The sequence below is a fragment of the Salmo salar genome, chromosome 09, assembly GCF_965601325.2.
Source record: "Salmo salar chromosome 09, fSalSal1, whole genome shotgun sequence".
NCBI lineage: Eukaryota > Metazoa > Chordata > Actinopteri > Salmoniformes > Salmonidae > Salmo > Salmo salar.
The window spans coordinates 60,292,501-60,312,500 of NC_138299.1; the positions used below are offsets into that span (position 1 = coordinate 60,292,501).

General features: G+C 41.8%; 1 protein-coding gene across 1 annotated transcript in view; it reads left to right on the top strand.

The window, feature by feature from the left end:
- LOC106611503 (mediator of RNA polymerase II transcription subunit 12) overlaps nt 1-20,000 on the top strand; it is a 104,246-nt gene that overhangs the window by 67,544 nt on the left and 16,702 nt on the right. The window contains exons 27-36 of the mRNA XM_014211769.3: nt 3,315-3,494; nt 3,902-3,973; nt 4,472-4,632; nt 6,582-6,743; nt 7,013-7,124; nt 7,364-7,453; nt 8,707-8,816; nt 8,986-9,121; nt 10,949-11,098; nt 11,541-11,903. Coding sequence (XP_014067244.1) covers nt 3,315-3,494; nt 3,902-3,973; nt 4,472-4,632; nt 6,582-6,743; nt 7,013-7,124; nt 7,364-7,453; nt 8,707-8,816; nt 8,986-9,121; nt 10,949-11,098; nt 11,541-11,903 — 1,536 coding nt within the window. The remainder of the gene's footprint in view (nt 1-3,314; nt 3,495-3,901; nt 3,974-4,471; nt 4,633-6,581; nt 6,744-7,012; nt 7,125-7,363; nt 7,454-8,706; nt 8,817-8,985; nt 9,122-10,948; nt 11,099-11,540; nt 11,904-20,000) is intronic.

Here is a 20,000-nt window from a genome sequence, read left to right on the forward strand (position 1 = left end):
CTTTAAAAAATACAACTGTTACATTACCGTGCAGTTTACCTATAAAATGGGCTGACGGTGAGGTAGACATATTTGGTATTCATATCACAAAATATATAAATTAGCTCTCCACAAAGAATTTCAATAGAAAACTAGTAAAAATAGACAAATACCTGTCTATTTATGGAAAAATTGCCCTGATTTTAACCTTAGTCCTATCTCAGTTTACTAACTTACTTACGGCGCAGCCCTACTCCTGATGATTTAATTTTTCAAATCCTATGAGCAAAATGTTTTTTTGCTTTCTGGGAAGCTAAACCAGACAAGATAAAGTGTGCCTATCAATATAATGAATATGGACTGGGTCGGTTGAGATTATTAAATATAAAAGCACTAAACCTCTCTCTAAAAGCTTCACTTATCCAAAATGTTCATTTGAACCCTAAATGGTTCTCAAGTAGATTACTAAGAAAATTACCTTTTTGCCTTTGTGCAGATTGCCGTGTCTCATTTTCGATTAATTGAAATTGATAATTTTTTCAAACAAGCATTGCAGAGCTGGCTACAATTTCAATTTCATCCCCCTGAAAAGATAGGACAAATATTACAACCAATATTATGGCTTGACTCAAATCTGCTGGTTGATGAAGGACCTGTATTTATGGAAAATATGTTTGAGGGTATTTTGTTTTTAAATGATATTGGAATGGTGGAGTTATGTCTTTCATGGAGTTATCAGAATTGTATGGGAAGGTCTGCTTAATCCAAGATTGCAACCAACTGATTACATCATTACCCCAAAAATGGAGGAGGCAGGTGGAAGCGGAAGGAGGTAGGGAACTGGTCTGTCTGCCCAATATAAAGGATCAAAACTGGTGGAGGAATAAAAATAGCATAAATAGCTAAGTATACCATTTTCATTTGAGGACCAGGATGTTGACAGCTGCGCCGTAGCGAATTGTACCGATTCCATGGTACAGGGTGTATGAGGTAATATGTAAAACAACGCAAGATTCAAGACTTTATGCTTCTCAGCTAAAATTATTGTACAGAATTCTTGCCACCAACAAAATGTGGATTATTTGGGGCATACAATCATCGCAGCTTTGCAGATTTTGTTGTGAGGAGACAGAATCAATAGACCATTAGTTTTGGTATTGCCCTCAGGTAGCCTGTTTCTGGTCTCAGGTTTAGCAATGGCTGAAAATGCATAGCATTGATCTAAAGTTGACCCTATAAATAGTATTGTTGGGAGATCTGTTGGGAGACCGGGTCAATCAATTACTAATATAGTAATACTGTTAGTAAAAGTATTTATCTTCAACTCGCAATCTGTGGATTCGATTAGATTCAAATTGTACAGTGCCTTCGGAAAGTTTTCAGACACCCTGACTTTTTCTACCTTTTTATTACATTACAACCTTATTCTAAAATTGATTTTTTATATATATATATATATATCCTCAGCAATCTACACAGAATACCTCAATGACAAAGCGAAAACAGTTTTTTTTACATTTTAGCAAATAAATACAAATATTCAAACTCTTTGCTATGAGATTTGAAATAGAGCTCAGGTGCATCCTGTTTCCATTGATCATCCTTGAGCTGCTTCTACAACTTGATTGCAGTCCACCTGTGGAATTCATTTGATTGGACATGATTTGGAAAGGCACACACCTGTCTATATAAAATGCACATGACAACCCTCTTGGAGTTTGCCAAAAGGCACCTAAATACTCTCAGACCATGAGAAACAAGATTCTCTAATCTGAAGAAAGCAAGATTGAACTCTTTGGCCTGAATGCTAAGCGTCACGTCTGGAGGAAACCTGGCACCATCCATACGGTGAAGCATGGTGGTGGCAGCATCATGCTGTGGGGAAGTTTTTCAGCGGCAGGAACTGGGAGACGAGTCAAGATCGAGGTAAAGATGAACGGAGAAATGTACAGAGATTCTGCTCCAGAGCACTCAGGACCTCAGACTGGGGCGACGGTTCACCTTCCAACAGGACAATGACCCTAAGCACACATCCAAGACAACGCATGGAGTGGCTTCGGGACAAGTCTCTGAATGTCCTTGAGTGGCCCAGACAGAGCTTAGACTTGAACCCAATCAAACATCTCTGGAGAGACCTGAAAGTAACTGTGAAGCAACGATCCCTATCCAACCTGACAGATCTTGAGAGGATCTGCAGAGAAGAATGAGAGAAACTCCCCAAATACAGATGTGCCAAGCTTGTAGCGTCATACCGAAGAATACTCGATGCTGTAATCGCTGCCAAAGGTGCTTCAACAAAGTACATGGTCTGAATACTTATGTAAATGTGATATTTTTTTATTTTTATATATATATATTAGCAAAAATGTTTAACTATGCTTTTGCTTTGTCATTATAGGGTATTGTGTGTAGACTGAGAAAAAAAAACGATTTAATCAATATTAGAATATGTGGAATGTGGAAAAGATCAAGGGGTCTGAATAGTTTCCGAAGGCACTATATGTTAAACATCACAGCATAGTTGAAAGATAAACAGTATGGTGCGTAGAAATCCGAAGAGGGTGGCCAGTAGAGCTAGATGGGTTGGGTTGGGATGTGGAATTGGAGACAAGTGGGAGTGGAGTTGCTGGGCGGGGGATAGAATGATAGTCAAAGATAAAAGTAAAAAAATAAAGTCAATAAAACGTATCAAGAACTAAGTTTGAATGACACTGAGGGGCATTGTTACTGCTAATTCCTGTTGGCCTGAGGCTGATGCTGTGCAGGTGTTTGGACACATGCTCATTTAAATGCACACACATGCACGTACATGGAAATACACATACACACACGTAAATAGTGCCATACATGTACTCACACATATTCTGTTGGCCTTGCTGTTATGATTTTTTTTGTCCTTAATGTCTTTTGTTTTTTTGCATATTTTTTTCATGTTTTCCTTTCCTTTTTTCTCATGTTTGTTTTGGTGGTGGTGGCTGATGGGTTGCTGGTTCGGGTTCCCGTTTTTGACCTTGTGGGAGATCTGTCGACGTGCACTTGAGCAGGGCGTTGACCCTAGTTGCTTCTGTGGGTCGCTCTGGATGGGAGTCTGTTAGATGACTAATGTGATGTGGATGTTGAGCAGCTTCACTGCAAGTAGATTGTATTAAAATGTGTTTTAAAAATCAGGTAAAGTAGTGAATGAACTCCTCATAGGAAACAAAATGCAGTTTTCTAATTGAGTGTGATTTCACTTTCTGCATTGACTGAATTAAAAACTGAATGGGTCCAAACAATGTTCAGTATATACCCCTTGGTGAGCTCTACCTATCATCACACATTTCTCCCTCCATCAGGAGTGGGTGGGCGAGCGCTGCCTCAAGTCCCTGTCGGAGGACAGCAGTGCCCTGCAGGACCCGGTGCTGGTCAACATCCAGGCCCAGCGGCTGCTGCAGCTCATCTGCTACCCTCACCGCCAGCTGGACAGTGAGGAGGGGGATAATCCCCAGAGGCAGCGCATCAAACGCATCCTCCAGGTCAGCCCACACAAGACCTAAAACCTTTTTCTGGAAATTACTTTGAAATGGTTTCTTTGAAGCCATCGAGGCCAGTTGTAAGTGAATCAGTGTCAGCCCTAGATGATCGTTGGGGATGGCGGAGAGAGCACAGCAGACGGCACATCCATTAGAAATGGGGGGTTGTGGGTGCTAGAATTAATCAGTGGGTGAACTTTCTCTGAACCCTGGCTGTAGCTCAGCAGACCACATTAGGGTACATGAGGGTTCTGAGTTTTCTGAATGTCATTACTGCCATCTGCTGACTAAAGCAGTGCTACAGGGAGAGTGGTGAACTTTGAAGCTAAGTCTCTCTGTGACAACTTAACTGCTTGGGGATTGTTGTGATGCATGCATCTAAAAGTTGTGTCCCATCTTCCCGGCTCTAGAACATGGACCAGTGGACAATGAGACAGTCGTCCCTGGAACTGCAGCTCATGATCAAGCAGAGTACTAACAATGTACGTAACCAGACTCCAGTGTCCTGTAAGGTCCTCAAAACACTAACACTGCCATTTAGTCAATATGAAGCATAATAATACATTTACATTTTAGTCATTTAGCAGATGCTCTTATCCAGAGCAACTTAAAAGATCAATTAGTGTTAAGTGCCTCGCTCAAGTGCACATCAACAGATTTTTCACCTCGTCGGCTCGAGGATTCGAACCAGCGACCTTTCGGTTACTGGCCCAAACCTCATAACCGCGAGGCGGTCTGCCGCCCAATGATATTGCAATGATATTGCTCAAAATATAGATTTTGAATAGAATCCATCTGTAAAGTTCACAAGTTTGCCTCTGGTTCAATTGAGTCCATAGAGAGAGAGAATTAAAATGGCTTATGTCAAAACCCTTCGTAACTGTAGAATGTGCTAGTATAATGGCAGCCGTCTTGGTCAAGGATAGATTCCCTGTCATTGAGTGCAAGTGGATGAACTCGTCTTTCTTGTCTCCCTGCAGGAGCTGTACTCCCTATTGGAGAACATCGCCAAGGTCACCATAGAGGTGTTCCAGAAGTCAGCGGAGATGAACTCCAGCAACCCCTCAGGAAACAGCTCAGCCGGCGCCGGAAGCTCTACCTCCAACAGCAACAACACTAGCAAGACGAAACCAGTGTTGAGGTGTGTGTGTGTGTGACGTTTCTCAATTCTCCCTCCCATTTACAAATACAGTTGAAGTCGGAAGTTTACATACACTTAGGCTGGAGTCATTCAAATTTGTTTTTCAACCACTCCACAAATTTCTTGTTAACAAACTATGGTTTTGGCAAGTCAGTTAGGACATCTACTTTGTGCATGACACAAGTAATTTTTCCAAAAATTGTTTACAGACAGATTATTTCACTTATAATTCACTGTATCACAATTCCATTGGGTCAGAAGTTTACATACACTAAGTTGACTGTGCCTTTAAACAGCTTGGAAAATTCCAGAATATTATGTCATGGCTTTAGAAGTTTCTGATAGGCTAATTGACATCATTTGAGTCAATCGGTGGTGTACCTGTGGATGTATTTCAAGGCCTACCTTCAAACTCAAAAGAAATCAGCCAAGACCTCAGAAAAAAAATTGTAGGCCTCCACAAGTCTGGTTCATCATTGGGAGCAATTTCCAAACACCTGAAGGTACCATGTTCATCTGTACAAACAATAGTACGCAAGTATAAACACCATGGGACAATGCAGCCGTCATACCGCTCAGGAAGGAGACGCGTTCTGTCTCCTAGAGATGAACGTACTTTGGTACGAAAAGTGCAAATCAATCCCAGAACAACAGCAAAGGACCTTGTGAAGATGCTGGAGGGTACTGGTACAAAATTATCTGTATCCACAGTAAAACGAGTCCTATATCGACATAACCTGAAAGGCCGCTCAGCAAGGAAGAAGCCACTGCTCCAAAACCGCCATAAAAAAGCCAGACTACAGTTTGCAACTGCACATGAGGACAAAGATCGTACTTTTTGGAGAAATGTCCTCTGGTCTGATAAAACAACAATAGAACTGTTTGGCCATAATGACCATCGTTATGTTTGGAGGAAAAGGGGGGAGGCCTGCAAGCCGAAGAACACCATCCCAATCGTGAAGCATGGGTGTGGCAGCATCATGTTGTGGGGGTGGTTTGCTGCAGGAGGGACTGGTGCACTTCACAAAATAGATGGCATCATGAGGAGGGAAATTATGTTGATATATTGAAGCAACATCTCAAGACATCAGTCAGGAAGTTAAAGCTTGGTCGCAAATTGGTCTTCCAAATGGACAATGACCCCAAGCATACTTCCAAAGTTGTAGCAAAATGGCTTAAGGACAACAAAGTCAAGGTATTAGAGTGGCCATCACAATGCCCTGACCTCAATCCTATAGAAAAGTTGTGGGAAGAACTGAAATGGTGTGTGCGAGCAAGGAGGCCTGCAAACCTGACTCAGTTACACCAGCTCTGTCAGGAGGAATGGGCCAAAATTCACCCAACTTATTGTGGGAAGCTTGTGGAAGGCTACCTGAAATGTTTTACCCAAGTTAAACGCAATGCTACCAAATACTAATTGAGTGTATGTAAACTTCTGGCCCACTGGGAATGTGATGAAAGAAATAAAAGCTGAAATAAATCATTCTCTCTACTATTATTCTGACATTTCACATTCTTAGGATAAAGTGGTGATCCTAAATGACCTAAGACAGGGAATTTTTACTCGGATTAAATGTCAGGAATTGTGAAAAACTGAGTTAAAATGTATTTGGCTAAGGTGTATGTAAACTTCCGACTTCAACTGTATGTAGGAATACTGTGATCACTAATAAATCACATGGTAAAATGGTTATTTGCTATATAATTATTTCATAAAAGCTTTTCTGTGAGAAACATTAAAACTAGAATCTATCATAGGTACTACCAATTGTCAAATTTCAACCAGATAATATCCATTGTTTTCACAATGTCTTTTGGTAAAACCTTTTGAAATGGCTAAAGCAGTGTTTCCAAACTCCGGTCCCTGAGTACCCAATCATGCTTTCTCATTGTTGGTGAAATCTAACCTCAGTGTAAAATCTCTTTATTTTTGTTTGTGTACCCCCAAGTTCGTCAGAGCGGTCAGGTGTGTGGCTGGTGGCGCCACTGATTGCCAAGCTGCCCACCTCAGTCCAGGGCCACGTCCTGAAGGCGGCAGGGGAGGAGCTGGAGAAGGGCCAGCATCTGGGATCTTCCTCACGCAAGGAGAGGGACCGGCAGAAACAGAAAAGGTCAGACAACTCACTCCAGAGGAACCCCTTTTTTGTCCTGGTCCCGACGGATATACAGTATAGATCAATGAATACACAGCACAGCACAGCACCTCTTTCAGAACAGTTTGTTTTAGTGGGTGCTAAACAGGGGTTTTATGAGGTGCTATTTTGGGTTATGTAAATAATGCTTATTTTATCAACATGGTTGTACTCTCATCCAGAAAGCATAATACTCTGCTCTATTTTGATAATTTTTTGCCCCAGCTTTCACATTTGTCTGTTTCCAGCATGTCTCTGCTGAGCCAGCAGCCTTTCCTATCTCTGGTGCTGACCTGTTTAAAAGGCCAGGACGAACAGCGAGAGGGCCTCCTCACCTCCCTCTACAGCCAGGTGCAGCAGGTAAGACCCAACACAGCCTCTCCCCCATCTTCTTATCCCACCACACCCCCTCTATTAGGCCCAAATCCCAACTTGAGATCTGTGTGCATAACGTAAGGCTTCATTGACATCATTGCACGTTTTACACAAAAGTCAGTGTGTGCATCGCAAGTGAGGATTCTGCCCTTCTTGTGCTCACAGTTGGCAAAATCTGCCATCTCATGCTGACTGATGCTATTGGCTGCATTTCCATCTTCCAGATTGTAACGAACTGGCGGGAGGACCAGTACCAGGACGACTGCAAGGCCAAGCAGATGATGCACGAGGCACTGAAGCTGCGGCTCAATCTGGTGAGGTTTCTTAGTCACCACTACCATCGTAGTCATGTGATTTCGCTGTTATGCCTGAAAGTGGTAATTTGTCCAATATCAGATAAGGCCAGACGGACAGAAAGTACCTCTGGAAACAAATCAAACCCAGTTAGTTACTGCTACAGAATACTGATGTTTTGTCCATTAAAAGTACAAAGAGATGTAGAGGTTGAAAATGTATTAAGAAAAATACATGCAAATTCTCTGGCCCTTTGGCACAAGTTTCATGGAAGTTTCTGAATTGCATACTAATGCCCCGTTTACATCGTGACGTATTTAAATGTTATTTTAATATTTTTTTTATTTAACTTGGCAAGTCAGTTGAGAACAAATTCTTATTTACAATGACGGCCTAGGAACAGTGGGTTAACTGCCTTGTTCAGGGGCAGAACGACAGATTTTGTTAGCTCTGGGATTTGATCTAGTAATCTTTCGGTTACTGGCCCAACACTCTAACCACCAGACTACCTTCCGCTCCTATTTGTATTTCATTACGCCGTACGTCAACTTTATGCAATCTCGTTCGTCTACTGGAAGGAGAGCATAGGATAGGATTTCACAATGCAAGACAAGATGGAGGAGTCTCTCGTCAGAGATGGCATTTATTTTGAGAGATTGCAAAATATTACCTTTTCATTCAAGACAGGATAAATATAATGTTTTAGGTGATAATAAAACATGTTTTGTTTAGTTTTTCCTCAACTTGTTTCTGTAACGTTCTAGCAAGTTAAGCTAGCTTGCACTGTAAAGCAGCTAGCTAGCTAAAAGCGAGGCTAGGTTGAAGGTACCACTGTAGCTAGCGACCTCCACCTAATAATTATCATAAAAAACAAGCCCTATTACCATCACAATAAACTTAAATGGGAGACAAGTCATATAATTGGTTTAAAAGCCAACGTAGTACTCGCTTATAGGAATGGGTAATTGTTTACAAGTTGCTAGCTATCCCATAAAGCTATTACCGAAAACCACATTTTCATCTTCCGCGGTTTGGTAACTTCCTGTCCTTCAACGGACTCTGGCTGGACTTCAGACGGCGCAAAGTTTGGAAAATGTAAAAGAATGCAGCGTCCTTCTCGCAAGCCTTCAACTGCAAGAGGGCGTTATGATTCCACTCCGTTGTAGAGGTCCCCATTTGAAATGCATGACATCTGGCGCAATGTAACGGAGTGCTTATGGGTAATGTGAACGAGGCTTAAAATGAAATTGGATGTCTTATCTTTGCTCTCCAGGTAGGTGGGATGTTTGACACGGTACAACGCAGCACACAGCAGACCACCGAGTGGGCTGTGCTACTCCTCGACATCATCAGCAGCGGTACAGTGGACATGAAGTCCAACAAGTAAGTCCCAACACACCTGCTCACACATTTTAAACTTCATCACTTTACTTGTGTTCATTTGTTAAGATTGTAATGTCAACATGTAAAGTACCTGACTGACGTGAGTGATTTCTCTTCTCCCTCACTCTGCCTGTCCGTCTCTCTCGCTCTCTTCCTTTTTCTCTCTCAGTGAGCTCTTCACTACGGTGCTGGACATGCTGAGTGTGCTGATTAATGGCACGCTGGCTGCTGACATGTCCAGCATCTCTCAGGGCAGCATGGAGGAGAACAAGAGGGCTTACATGAACCTGGTAAAGAAGCTCCGGGTAAGATCACACTGGATTTATTTACACTGAGTGTAGAAAACATTAGGAACACCTGCTCTTTCCATGACAGGCTGACCTGGTGAATCCATGTAAAAGCTATGATCCCTTATTGATGTCACTTGTTAACTTCCTATGGCTGAAATCCCGTTAACGGGATCGGGATCCGGTTTAATGGCAGAACGCTAAATTCCAAAATGATAAAAAATATTTAACTTTCATACATTCACAAGTGCAATACACCAAATTGTAGCTGAACTTCTTGTATTTCTAGCCAGTGTGTCAGATTTCAACAAGGCTTTACGGCGAAAGCAAATTACGCTATAATCTGAGGTTGGCACCCCAACAAACAAACACTGACAATCATATTTCATCCCGCCAGGCGCGACACAAAACTCAGAAATAACATATAATTCATGCCTTACCTTTGACGAGGTTCTTCTGTTGGCACTCCAATATGTCCCATAAACATCACAAATGGTTATTTTGTTCGATTAATTCCGTCGTTATATATCCAAAATGTCCATTTATTTGGCGCGTTTGATCCAGAAAAACCACTTCCAACCAGTTCCAACTTGCGCAATATGACTACAAAATCTCTCATAAGTTACCTGTAATCTTTGACCAAGCACTTCAAACAACTTTCCTAATACAACTTTAGGTATTTTTTTACGTAAATAATCAATAAAATTTAAGACGGAATAAACTGCGTTCAATACCGGAGGAAAACAAAGTGGAGCGTGCTTTCCGGTCGCGCGCTTCTATCAAAAAGTACACTTCCCTCGAGCCTCGTTCTGGACAGCCTTACTTCTTCATTACACAAAGGAGAAACATCAACCAATTTCTAAAGACTGTTGACATCCAGTGGAAGCTATAGGAACTGCAAGCAACTCGCTTAGAATTTCAATGAAAACCCATGGAAGAGAGTGACTTAAAAAAAAAAAAAATCCTGAATGGTTTGTCCTCGGTTTTGCCTGCCAAATAAGTCCTGTTATACTCAGACATCATTCAAACAGTTTTAGAAACTTCAGAGTGTTTTCTATCCAAATCTACCAATTATATGCATATCCTAGCCTCAGCCTGAATAGCAGGGAGTATACTTTGGGCACACTTTTCATCCGGACGTGAAAATAGCACCCTCAAGCCATAAGAAGTTAAATCCACTTCAATCAGTGTAAATTAAGGGGAGGAGACAGGTTAAAGAAGCATTTTTAAGCCTTGAGACAACAATTGAGACATTGGATTGTGTATCTGCTCCAATGAGGGTGAATGGGCAGGGCAAAATATTTAAGTGCCTATGAACGGGGTATGGTAGTAGGTGCCAGGTGCACTGTGTCAAGAACTGCAGAGTTGCTGGGTTTTTCACGCTCAACAGTTTCCGGTCTATCAGAATGGTCCACCACCCAAAGCACATCCAGCCAACTTGACACAACTGTGGAAAGTATTGGAGTCAACATGGGCTTTTGACACTTTGTGGAGTCCAAGCCCTGAAGAATTGAGGCTGTTCTGAAGGCAAAAGGGGGTGCAACTCAATATTAGGAAGGTGTTCCTAATGTTTTGCACTCTCCGTTTATATGTGGAATATATAACAATTTATGTCCTATGTAGCAGAGTATTCCGTTATTGATGTATTTTATGGAAAGGTGTTATGCTCGGTGTTCACCACAAGAGGTCCCCACTCGCCTAGAATTCAGTTATTCGAGCAACTATCAAACAGACACGAGGAAGCTTCTCAATTCAATAATATTTGTATCTTTATTTCAAGGTGTTTGGCTCGTTCTCTGCTCAGAAAGGTGTCAATAACTCTACTGTTGTGGTGTGTATTTGCAGAAAGAGCTGGGTGACCGGCAGTCGGAGAGTCTGGAGAAGGTGCGTCAGCTGCTCCCTCTGCCCAAGCAGACCCGTGATGTCATCACGTGTGAACCTCAGGGCTCGCTCATCGACACCAAGGGCAACAAGATTGCCGGCTTTGAGAAGGAGGTGAGTATATTGAGCTTTTACCCTTGGAAGACATTGCCAACTCAGTTGTTGAAGGTATTACTGTTTCTCTGTCACTAAGATATTTAATATTTTTAGCCCACATGGTTCTTCATAAACTTGTCTTTCAGCTGTTCACTAGGAATGTCTTCCCTAAATAGCAGACCTGTGTTTAAATACTGTGTTTTATTTCAAATACTTGATTGAGCTTGCCTGGCGAAATGGAACCAATGGAATTGTCCCAAATCTGTAAACCACGCCCATATGGTACTCCAGGCTCCTTCAAATGCTCAAAGTTTAGAGAAAACAAATAGTATTTGAACACAGGTCTGCAAAATACTTATGCATTTAGACATCTTAATTGTCGGGATCAATTTGGGGCAACACCAGTCTCTAATAATTGTGATCTATATCAATTTAAAAACCACCTCTCCTTTTCCATCAGGGCCTCCAAGTGTCCAACAAGCAGAAGATCTCGCCGTGGGACGTGTTCGAGGGCCTCAAGCACTCTGCCCCTCTCTCTTGGGGCTGGTTCGGGACGGTGCGCGTGGACCGTAAGGTGACCAAGTTCGAGGAACAGCAGCGCTTCCTCCTCTACCACACCCACCTGAAGCCCAAGCCACGCAGCTACTACCTGGAACCCCTCCCCCTGCCCCCTGAGGAGGAGGAGCCACCCACACCCGTGCCCCAGGAGCCCGAGAAGAAGATGGAGGCGTTGAAGCCGGAGAAGAGCGTCCCTGTGGTGTCGTCTGATGTGACCAAGAAGAAGCCCAAGAAGAAGAAGACACCATCCACCAGCAAAACTGAGGTGAGGGGGAGACACTGGGACAGGTCCTGTCCAGCAAAACTGAGGTGGGGGGGAGACACTGGGACAGGTCCTGTCCAGCAAAACTGAGGTGAGGGGGGGAGACACTGGGACAGGTCTGGCCAGCAAAACTGAGGTGAGGGGGAGACACTGGGACAGGTCCTGTCCAGCAAAACTGAGGTGGGGGGGAGACACTGGGACAGGTCCTGTCAAGCAAAACTGAGGTGAGGGGGAGACACTGGGACAGGTCCTGTCCAGCAAAACTGAGGTGAGGGGGAGACACTGGGACAGGTCCTGTCCAGCAAAACTGAGGTGAGGGAGGACACTAGGACAGGTCCTGTCCAGGAACAACTACTAGCTAGGCTAGTAGTTGACAGCGGGTGATTGTCAAGCAAATAACTGTCGGTCTCACAGTAATTGACCATTAATTAACAAACACATTTAGCATCTCCTGGCTTCCACACTGATGCAGATCTTTGGAACATCTACGTATTTAAAAAGTTTAATAAATCCATATATTTTAGACAGGTCTAAAGAAGCATGATTTGAAGAAAATGTGCTCTATTTCAGAACAGAATAGCATACTCTGAGTTGTCCTTATGTTAGGTCCTGATCTGGCAATGCCAAATGGCTGTGGGCTACACAAGTTAATTTAGCAGGCAAGATTTGCTTAGAATTCTGTGGCATTATTTTCTATTATTTTATAGTATGAAAAATACAATTGAACAAAGCTGAATAAAATAGAAAGGATATTTTGTCCAAACGATTTGAGGGAGTGCGCACATGCGGCTATTCTATGTTAAGCGGTTAAACAAAGAAATAGGTGCTCCTATATTCTTAATTTAGAGTTATTAATGTAACTTTAGTTATTCTACAAACGTTGGGCTATATGTTTAGATTTTTAATACATTGTAATGCTGCATGATGCGAATCCAATGATGATTTGAAAAAAGTTACTTGAAAGGCATGACCTCTGCTTTGTTTTTTGCTCAGGCTATACGCTTCATCAGTATCTCATTCACAATTTGATAAGCACTTGATAATGCCTAGAATTTCACGGCGACATCCCCTTTGTGTGGCAGTAATGCACCCTAAAAAAAATCCATGTCTTTTGTTGCCGGAGTGCTGCGTTGTGCCCTTCTCCCTGAGTGCTGCTTGCTCCAAAGCACCTCTCACTCACATGGCTCTCCATCACGTGATTGTGTCTTTCTCACAGGCTACAAGTGAAGACAGACACATCAGGGATGCAACTGCGCGCGTCCTTATCCAATTCCGAGGTGCATATTGAATATATTGGAACAACTGTCCACATTTCATTTTCGTCAGCCAACTAGATGAGTAGGCCTAACAAACAGCAAAAGCCTAGTATAAGTGCTGCAATGCACACACAGCAGTAGGATATAAGCGCGAATGTTCCTTTATTTATTTTAGTTTATTTCACCTTTATTTAACTAGGCAAGTCAGTTCTAAGAACAAATTCTTATTTACAATGATGGCCTAGGAACAGTGGGTTATAACTGCCTTGTTCAGGGGCAGAACGACAGATTTTTACCTTGTCAGCTCGGGGATTCGATTCAGCAACCTTTCGGTTACTGGACCACCTCTCTAAGCACTAGGCTACCTGCCTCCCCTTAAACCTGTTAGGGCTAGGGGGCACTATTGACACGGCCGGATAAAAAATGTACCCGATTTAATCTGGTTACTACTCCTGCCCAGTAACTAGAATATGCATATAATTATTGGCTTTGGATAGAAAACACCCTAAAGTTTCTAAAACTGTTTGACTGGTGTCTGTGAGTATAACAGAACTCATATGGCAGGCAAAAACCTGAGAAGATTCCAAACAGGAAGCGCCCTCTCTGACAAGTTGTTGTTCATCTTGGCTCTTTTTATTGAAGACTGAGGATCTTTGCCGTAACGTGACACTTCCTACGGCTCCCATAGGCTCTCAGAGCCCGGGAAAAAGCTGAATGATATCGAGGCAGCCTCTGGCTGAAACACATTATCGCGTTTGGATAGTGGCTGGTCAGAGTACTCTGAGACTCACGCTCGTGCACGAGGGCACGAGATGTATTTATTTTCTCTCTCTTTGTACGTATACAGGCTTTCCCGGTCGGAATATTATCGCTTTTTTACGAGAAAAATGGCATAAAAATTTATTTTAAACAGCGGTTGACATGCTTCGAAGTACGGTAATGGAATATTTAGAATTTTTTTGTCACGAAATGCGCCATGCTCGTCACCCTTATTTACCTTTTCGGATAGTGTCTTGAACGCATGAACAAAACGCCACTATTTGGATATAACAATGGATTATTTGGGACCAAACCAACATTTGTTATTGAAGTAGAAGTCCTGGGAGTGCATTCTGACGAAGAACAGCAAAGGTAATAACATTTTTCTTATAGTAAATCTGACTTTGGTGAGTGCTAAACTTGCTGGGTGTCTAAATAGCTAGCCCTGTGATGCCGGGCTATCTACTGAGAATATTGCAAAATGTGCTTTCACCGAAAAGCTATTTTAAAATCGGACATATCGAGTGCATAGAGGAGTTCTGTATCTATAATTCTTAAAATAATTGTTATGTTTTTTGCGAACGTTTATCGTGAGTAATTTAGTAAATTCACCGGCAGTGTTCGGTGGGAATGCTAGTCACATGCTAGTCACATGCTAGTCACATGCTAATGTAAAAAGCTGTTTTTTTATATAAATATGAACTTGATTGAACAAAACATGCATGTATTGTATAACATAATGTCCTAGGATTGTCATCTGATGAAGATCATCAAAGGTTAGTGCTGCATTTAGCTGTGGTTTGGGTTTATGTGACATTATATGCTAGCTTGAAAAATGGGTGTCTGATTATTTCTGGCTGGGTACTCTGCTGACATAATCTAATGTTTTGCTTTCGTTGTAAAGCCTTTTTGAAATCGGACAGTGTGGTTAGATTACCGAGAGCCTTGTCTTTAAAATGGTGTAAAATAGTCATATGTTTGAGAAACTGAAGTAATAGCATTTCTAAGGTATTTGAATAACGCGCCAAAGGATTACACTGGCTGTTGAGTAGGTGGGACGAAAGCATCATTATCAAAAGTGACCGCAAATGCAATTATCCATGTAATGCTTTTATTATAAAGGTGCATTTTTATGCTCAAAATTGGGGAAGATAAAATTAAAACTTAGGAGCTGCTTATGTATGCCAGTTAGGCTCTACACCCCTTGTAAAGTGGATTAATGTGCTTAATCTTATGAAGTTATTTGGCCACTTCAGTTGTGATACAAACCTTATCAAAACATATAGGCCTATGGGCTTGGCTACATGTGTGCGACTATGATTCTTACGTTGTGCATCATTCACAAGTGATAATATATAATTCGCAAGGCTAATATTGTCACCCATCAGACTTCTTGATTTAATATTGTCTTTACATGTACTAAACAATATACAGTGCCTTCGGAAAGTATTCAGACCCCTTTTTCCACATTTTGTTACATTACAGCCTTATTCTAAAATTGATTAAATAAGTAAAAATCCTCAGCAATCTACACCCAATAATGACAAAGCGACAATGGGTTTTTAGACATTTTTGCTAATTTATTTAAAAAAAATGTATACCTTATTTACATAAGTATTCAGCCCCTTTGCTATGAGACTCCAAATTGAGCTCAGGTGCATCCTGTTTCCATTGATCTTCCTTGAGCTATTTCTACAACTTGATTGGAGTCCACCTGTTGGAAACTCAATTGATTGGACATGATTCGGAATGGCACACACCTGTCTATATAAGGTCCCACAATTGACAGTGCATGTCAGTGCAAACACCAAGCCATGAGGTCGACGGAATTGTCCGTAGAGCTCTGAGACAGGAGTGTGTTGACGCACAAATCTGGGGAAGGGTACCAAAAAATGTCTTCAGCATTGAAGGTCCCCAAGAACACAGTGGCCATCATTCTTAAATGGAAGAAGTTTGGAACCACCAAGACTCTTCCTAGAGCTGGCCGCTCGGCCAAATTGAGCAATCGGGGGAGAAGGACATTGGTCAGGGAGATGACCGAGAACCCGATGGTCACTCTGACAGAGCTCCAGAGTTCCTCTGTGGAGATGGGAGAATGTTCCAGAAGGTCAACCATCTCTGTAGCACTCCACCAATCAGGCCTTTATGGTAGAGTGGCCAGGCAGAAGCCACTACTTAGTAAAAGGCACATGACAGCCCACTTGGAGTTTGCGAAAAGGCACCTAAAGACTCTCAGACCATGACAAACAAGATTCTCTGATGAAATGAATATTCACGTCTGGAGGACACCCGGCACCCTCCATACGGTCAACCGTGGCAGCATCATGCTGTGGGGATGTTTTACACAGGCAGGGACTGGGAGACTATTTAGGATCGAGGCAAAGATGAACGGAGCAAAGTACAGAGATCCTTATTGAAAACCTGCTCTAGAGAGCACTCAGGACTTCAGACTCTGGCCAAGGTTCACTTTCCAACAGGACAACGGCCCTATGCACACAGCCAGGACAACGCAGGAGTGGCTACAGGACAAGTCACTGAATGTCCTTGAGTGTCCCAGCCAGAGGTTAAACTTGAACCCGATCTGCAGAGAAGAATGGGAGAAACTCAAGAGGTACCATCTTGTAGCGTCATACCCAAGAAGAATTGATAACTGTAACTGCTGACAAAGGTACTGAGTAAAGAGTCTGAATACTTACGTAAATGTCATATTTGTTTTTTATTTTGAATAAATTTGTAAACATTTCTATACCTGTTTTGCTTTGTCATTATAGGGTATTGTGTGTAGATTGAGGGGTAAAAAAACATGTAATACATTTTAGAATAAGGCTGTAACATGTGGAAAAAGTCAACGGGTCTGAATACTTTCCGAAGGCACTGTATGTGTGAAATTTGCATCTTACTGCAGCACACATTGCGGGCTGCTGCACCATTCTGTGGCACGTTATTTAATTGTCAGCCATTTTTTCTGTTATAGTAAGTTAGTGCTAGTTTGACCACCAGAAGGCATCTTTGAGAAGCATTTGATAGTCTTCCATATTGGCATTACCAGAGAATTTAAAACCTTTTTTGTAATAACATAGTATACGGGATTGATTTTAAGAAATTTGGCTTAATTAATTTGATTAATATTATGGTGTTTCTGTTAGGATGGAATGGAAAATATGGCGCTGTACAACGTGACGGTCAGGAGTAGGCTACAACATTAGAGGATTGGAGGATTCTAAATTGTTTGCCTTCATTAGACAACTTTGTTCCAATATTTCTGGAAATCAGTGATATTTATTCCCATAGTAATTTGTTATGGATCTATAACTAAATAAACATCAGCATTTTTAACATTTAACATTTAAGTCATTTAGCAGACGCTCTTATCCAGAGCGACTTACAAATAAGGGGAGTATTTTAGAGTATTTTCATAATTATTTTATTAACGAAAGCATAAAGATGCTTGATGAAGAAATACATACATTTTACATTTGGATAAAGCATTAAAAGCATTTTGAAGATATAAGCCACCTGCATTTGTTAATTAGGCTACTGTGCAGTCTGACAAGTAAACATAGCCTCCAGTACATACTGTAGTAAAAATGGGAAAGTGCCTAATTCCTTACATAAGGGAGAGCAGGCCATGTCCAGACTTTCTCGGTGACTCTTTCTCTTTCTCCAGACTTTCTCAAGTACTCATTAACTATGTTTTTAATTATTTTTCGGGTTGCATCAGTCATGGACAGAAACTTCTGATACGCAGTATTAATGATGAACACCCGGAGATTCACTGGTAAGCCACATTTGCCTCGGGATCCATCCCAGTTTGTATTCTGTGCCCACTCGTGGTATCTCTTTTTGGTTACACATCCTTGGAATAGCAGAACAGCATAACGGTCCGGGCGGCCCTTGCTGTGCCTGGTGAGCAGTTGGTCAAGTTCTGTTGTCAGAAGAGGAATGGAAATGTCAGGGTGAACCGACGACCTGATGACTCTGCCTGTCGGAGGTGGAGTTCCAGAGCTCACAGGTGTGCCTGGCATGGATTGTGACTCCATCGCGTTCCTCGCCCTTTTCAACGCGATCGTTCTCCACCTGACTCTCCGCCAATGCCGCCTGACGTTGCACTAATGAGGAGTGACACTCTGCCAATACCGCCTGGCTCTGGACCAATGCATCAGCTGTCACCCGTATCTCTGCCCTCAGAGAATGTTTCTCTTTCTGCTGGTCTGCCTTCAATGACTCGATCTCGGTCTTCGAAGTTTGAATCACATCCATGAGCACCTTCATCAGATGAGCAGAATGGTACCGCCCTGAGCCCCCATCGATTACAGTGGCCTATGATAGAAACGGTAGATCAATTAAGAATTAAAAGTGACTCCAACACACACATGCTCCGTACACATTTTAAGAATCTAGCGAAATGAACTGCTTTCTTGGCAACCATGCGTTTTCGGTGATGCCCGTTGTCCAGCCCTTTGTTCACTGATCTCCACAGATGGCTGTCGGCATAGTTGTAAGCTCTGCAAAAACACAAGGCCATCAAGATGTTTTGGCAAAAGAAACTGGCGATACAACAACAGGGCGGCAGCGTAGCCTAGTGGTTAGAGCGTTGGACTAGTAACCGAAAGGTTGCAAGATCGAATCCCCGAGCTGACAATGTACAAATCTGTTGTTCTGCCCCTGAACCCACTGTTCCTAGGCCGTAATTGAAAATAAGAATTTGTTCTTAAATGACTTGCCTAGTTAAATGAAGGTAAAATAAAACAGTGATCATCTCAGCAAGGTTTTACCTGTGGTCGTGGAGCTAGGTGGAAGTGCGACTAAAATGAAGTTTAAATAAAAATCGGCATTTTAAATGTATTTTTTCTTGTTAATTTATTAACGAAAGCATAAAGATGTTGAAGAAATACTATTTTTGTTAGAAATGTAACACTTTGGAGTGCTTAAGCATCGAATACATTGCAAGTTGAGGGATTTTCACAACAGTAACCTGACTATAAAAAGTCTATTATCCTGCCAATAGGAAACATTTGCATGATGGGCTGCACCTGCCACCGTACTACAGTACACTTGTGAAAACGTTTTCAAAAACCTGTTTTCAAATTGCCTCCAGATGTCCATCACTACTGTAAATAAAACACAGCATCTTGTTTATTCTTTATTGTAACCACAATGTCACAAATAATTTGTATCTACCTTTCCAATTACTTTTACAGTTTGGGATTTACAAATGTGCGCTTTTTATTATTAGTTACATTGTTTTAGTTCGAACATGCAGACTTTTCTTTAAATGATTGTTTTATGTAGGATGCTACATTTTTGACCAGTTGCAATTGTAAGTAGGCCTAATAAAAAAATACTACTTCTGTTAGGCTGTTAAGCCTCATAGTCTACCACAGCCAGTTAAGTTATTTTATATAGGTTTAGGCTCTGAAGAAGTAGACTGCAATTAAGCCTTGTTGTTTGTAAAGTCAAATTAAAATGAAGATTGTTGAAATTAATTGCTCAGCTGGTGTAGGTTTTCTCTATCTGTTGGTGTGCAACACTTGCATAACAAGTCAGCTATATTTTTAGCACCAGGCACTGTTCACCTCCTATTGATAGTGCTGCGGTTGCCGCAAGTTGTTTTTTAAATTGAACCTTTATTTAAAAATTCTTATTTGCAATCATGGCCTACCCCGGCCAACGCTGGGCCAATTGTGCGCCGCCCTATGGCACTCCCAATCACGGTCGGATGTGATATAGCCTGCGCCACCCGGGAGCCATGACACACACACACACACACACACACACAGTTGAAGTCGGAAGTTTACATACACCTTAGCCAAATACATTTAAACTCAGTTTTTCACAATTCCTGACATTTAATCCTAGTAAAAATTCCCTGTCCTAGGTCAATTAGGATCACTTTATTTTAAGAATGTGAAATGTCAGAATAATAGTAGTGAGAATGATTTATTTCAGCTTTTTTTTCTTTCATCACATTCCCAGTGGGTCAGAAGTTTACATGCACTCAATTAGTATTTGGTAGCATTGCCTTTAAATTGTTTAACTTGGGTCAAACGTTTTGGGTAGCCTTTCCCAAGCTTCCCACAATAAG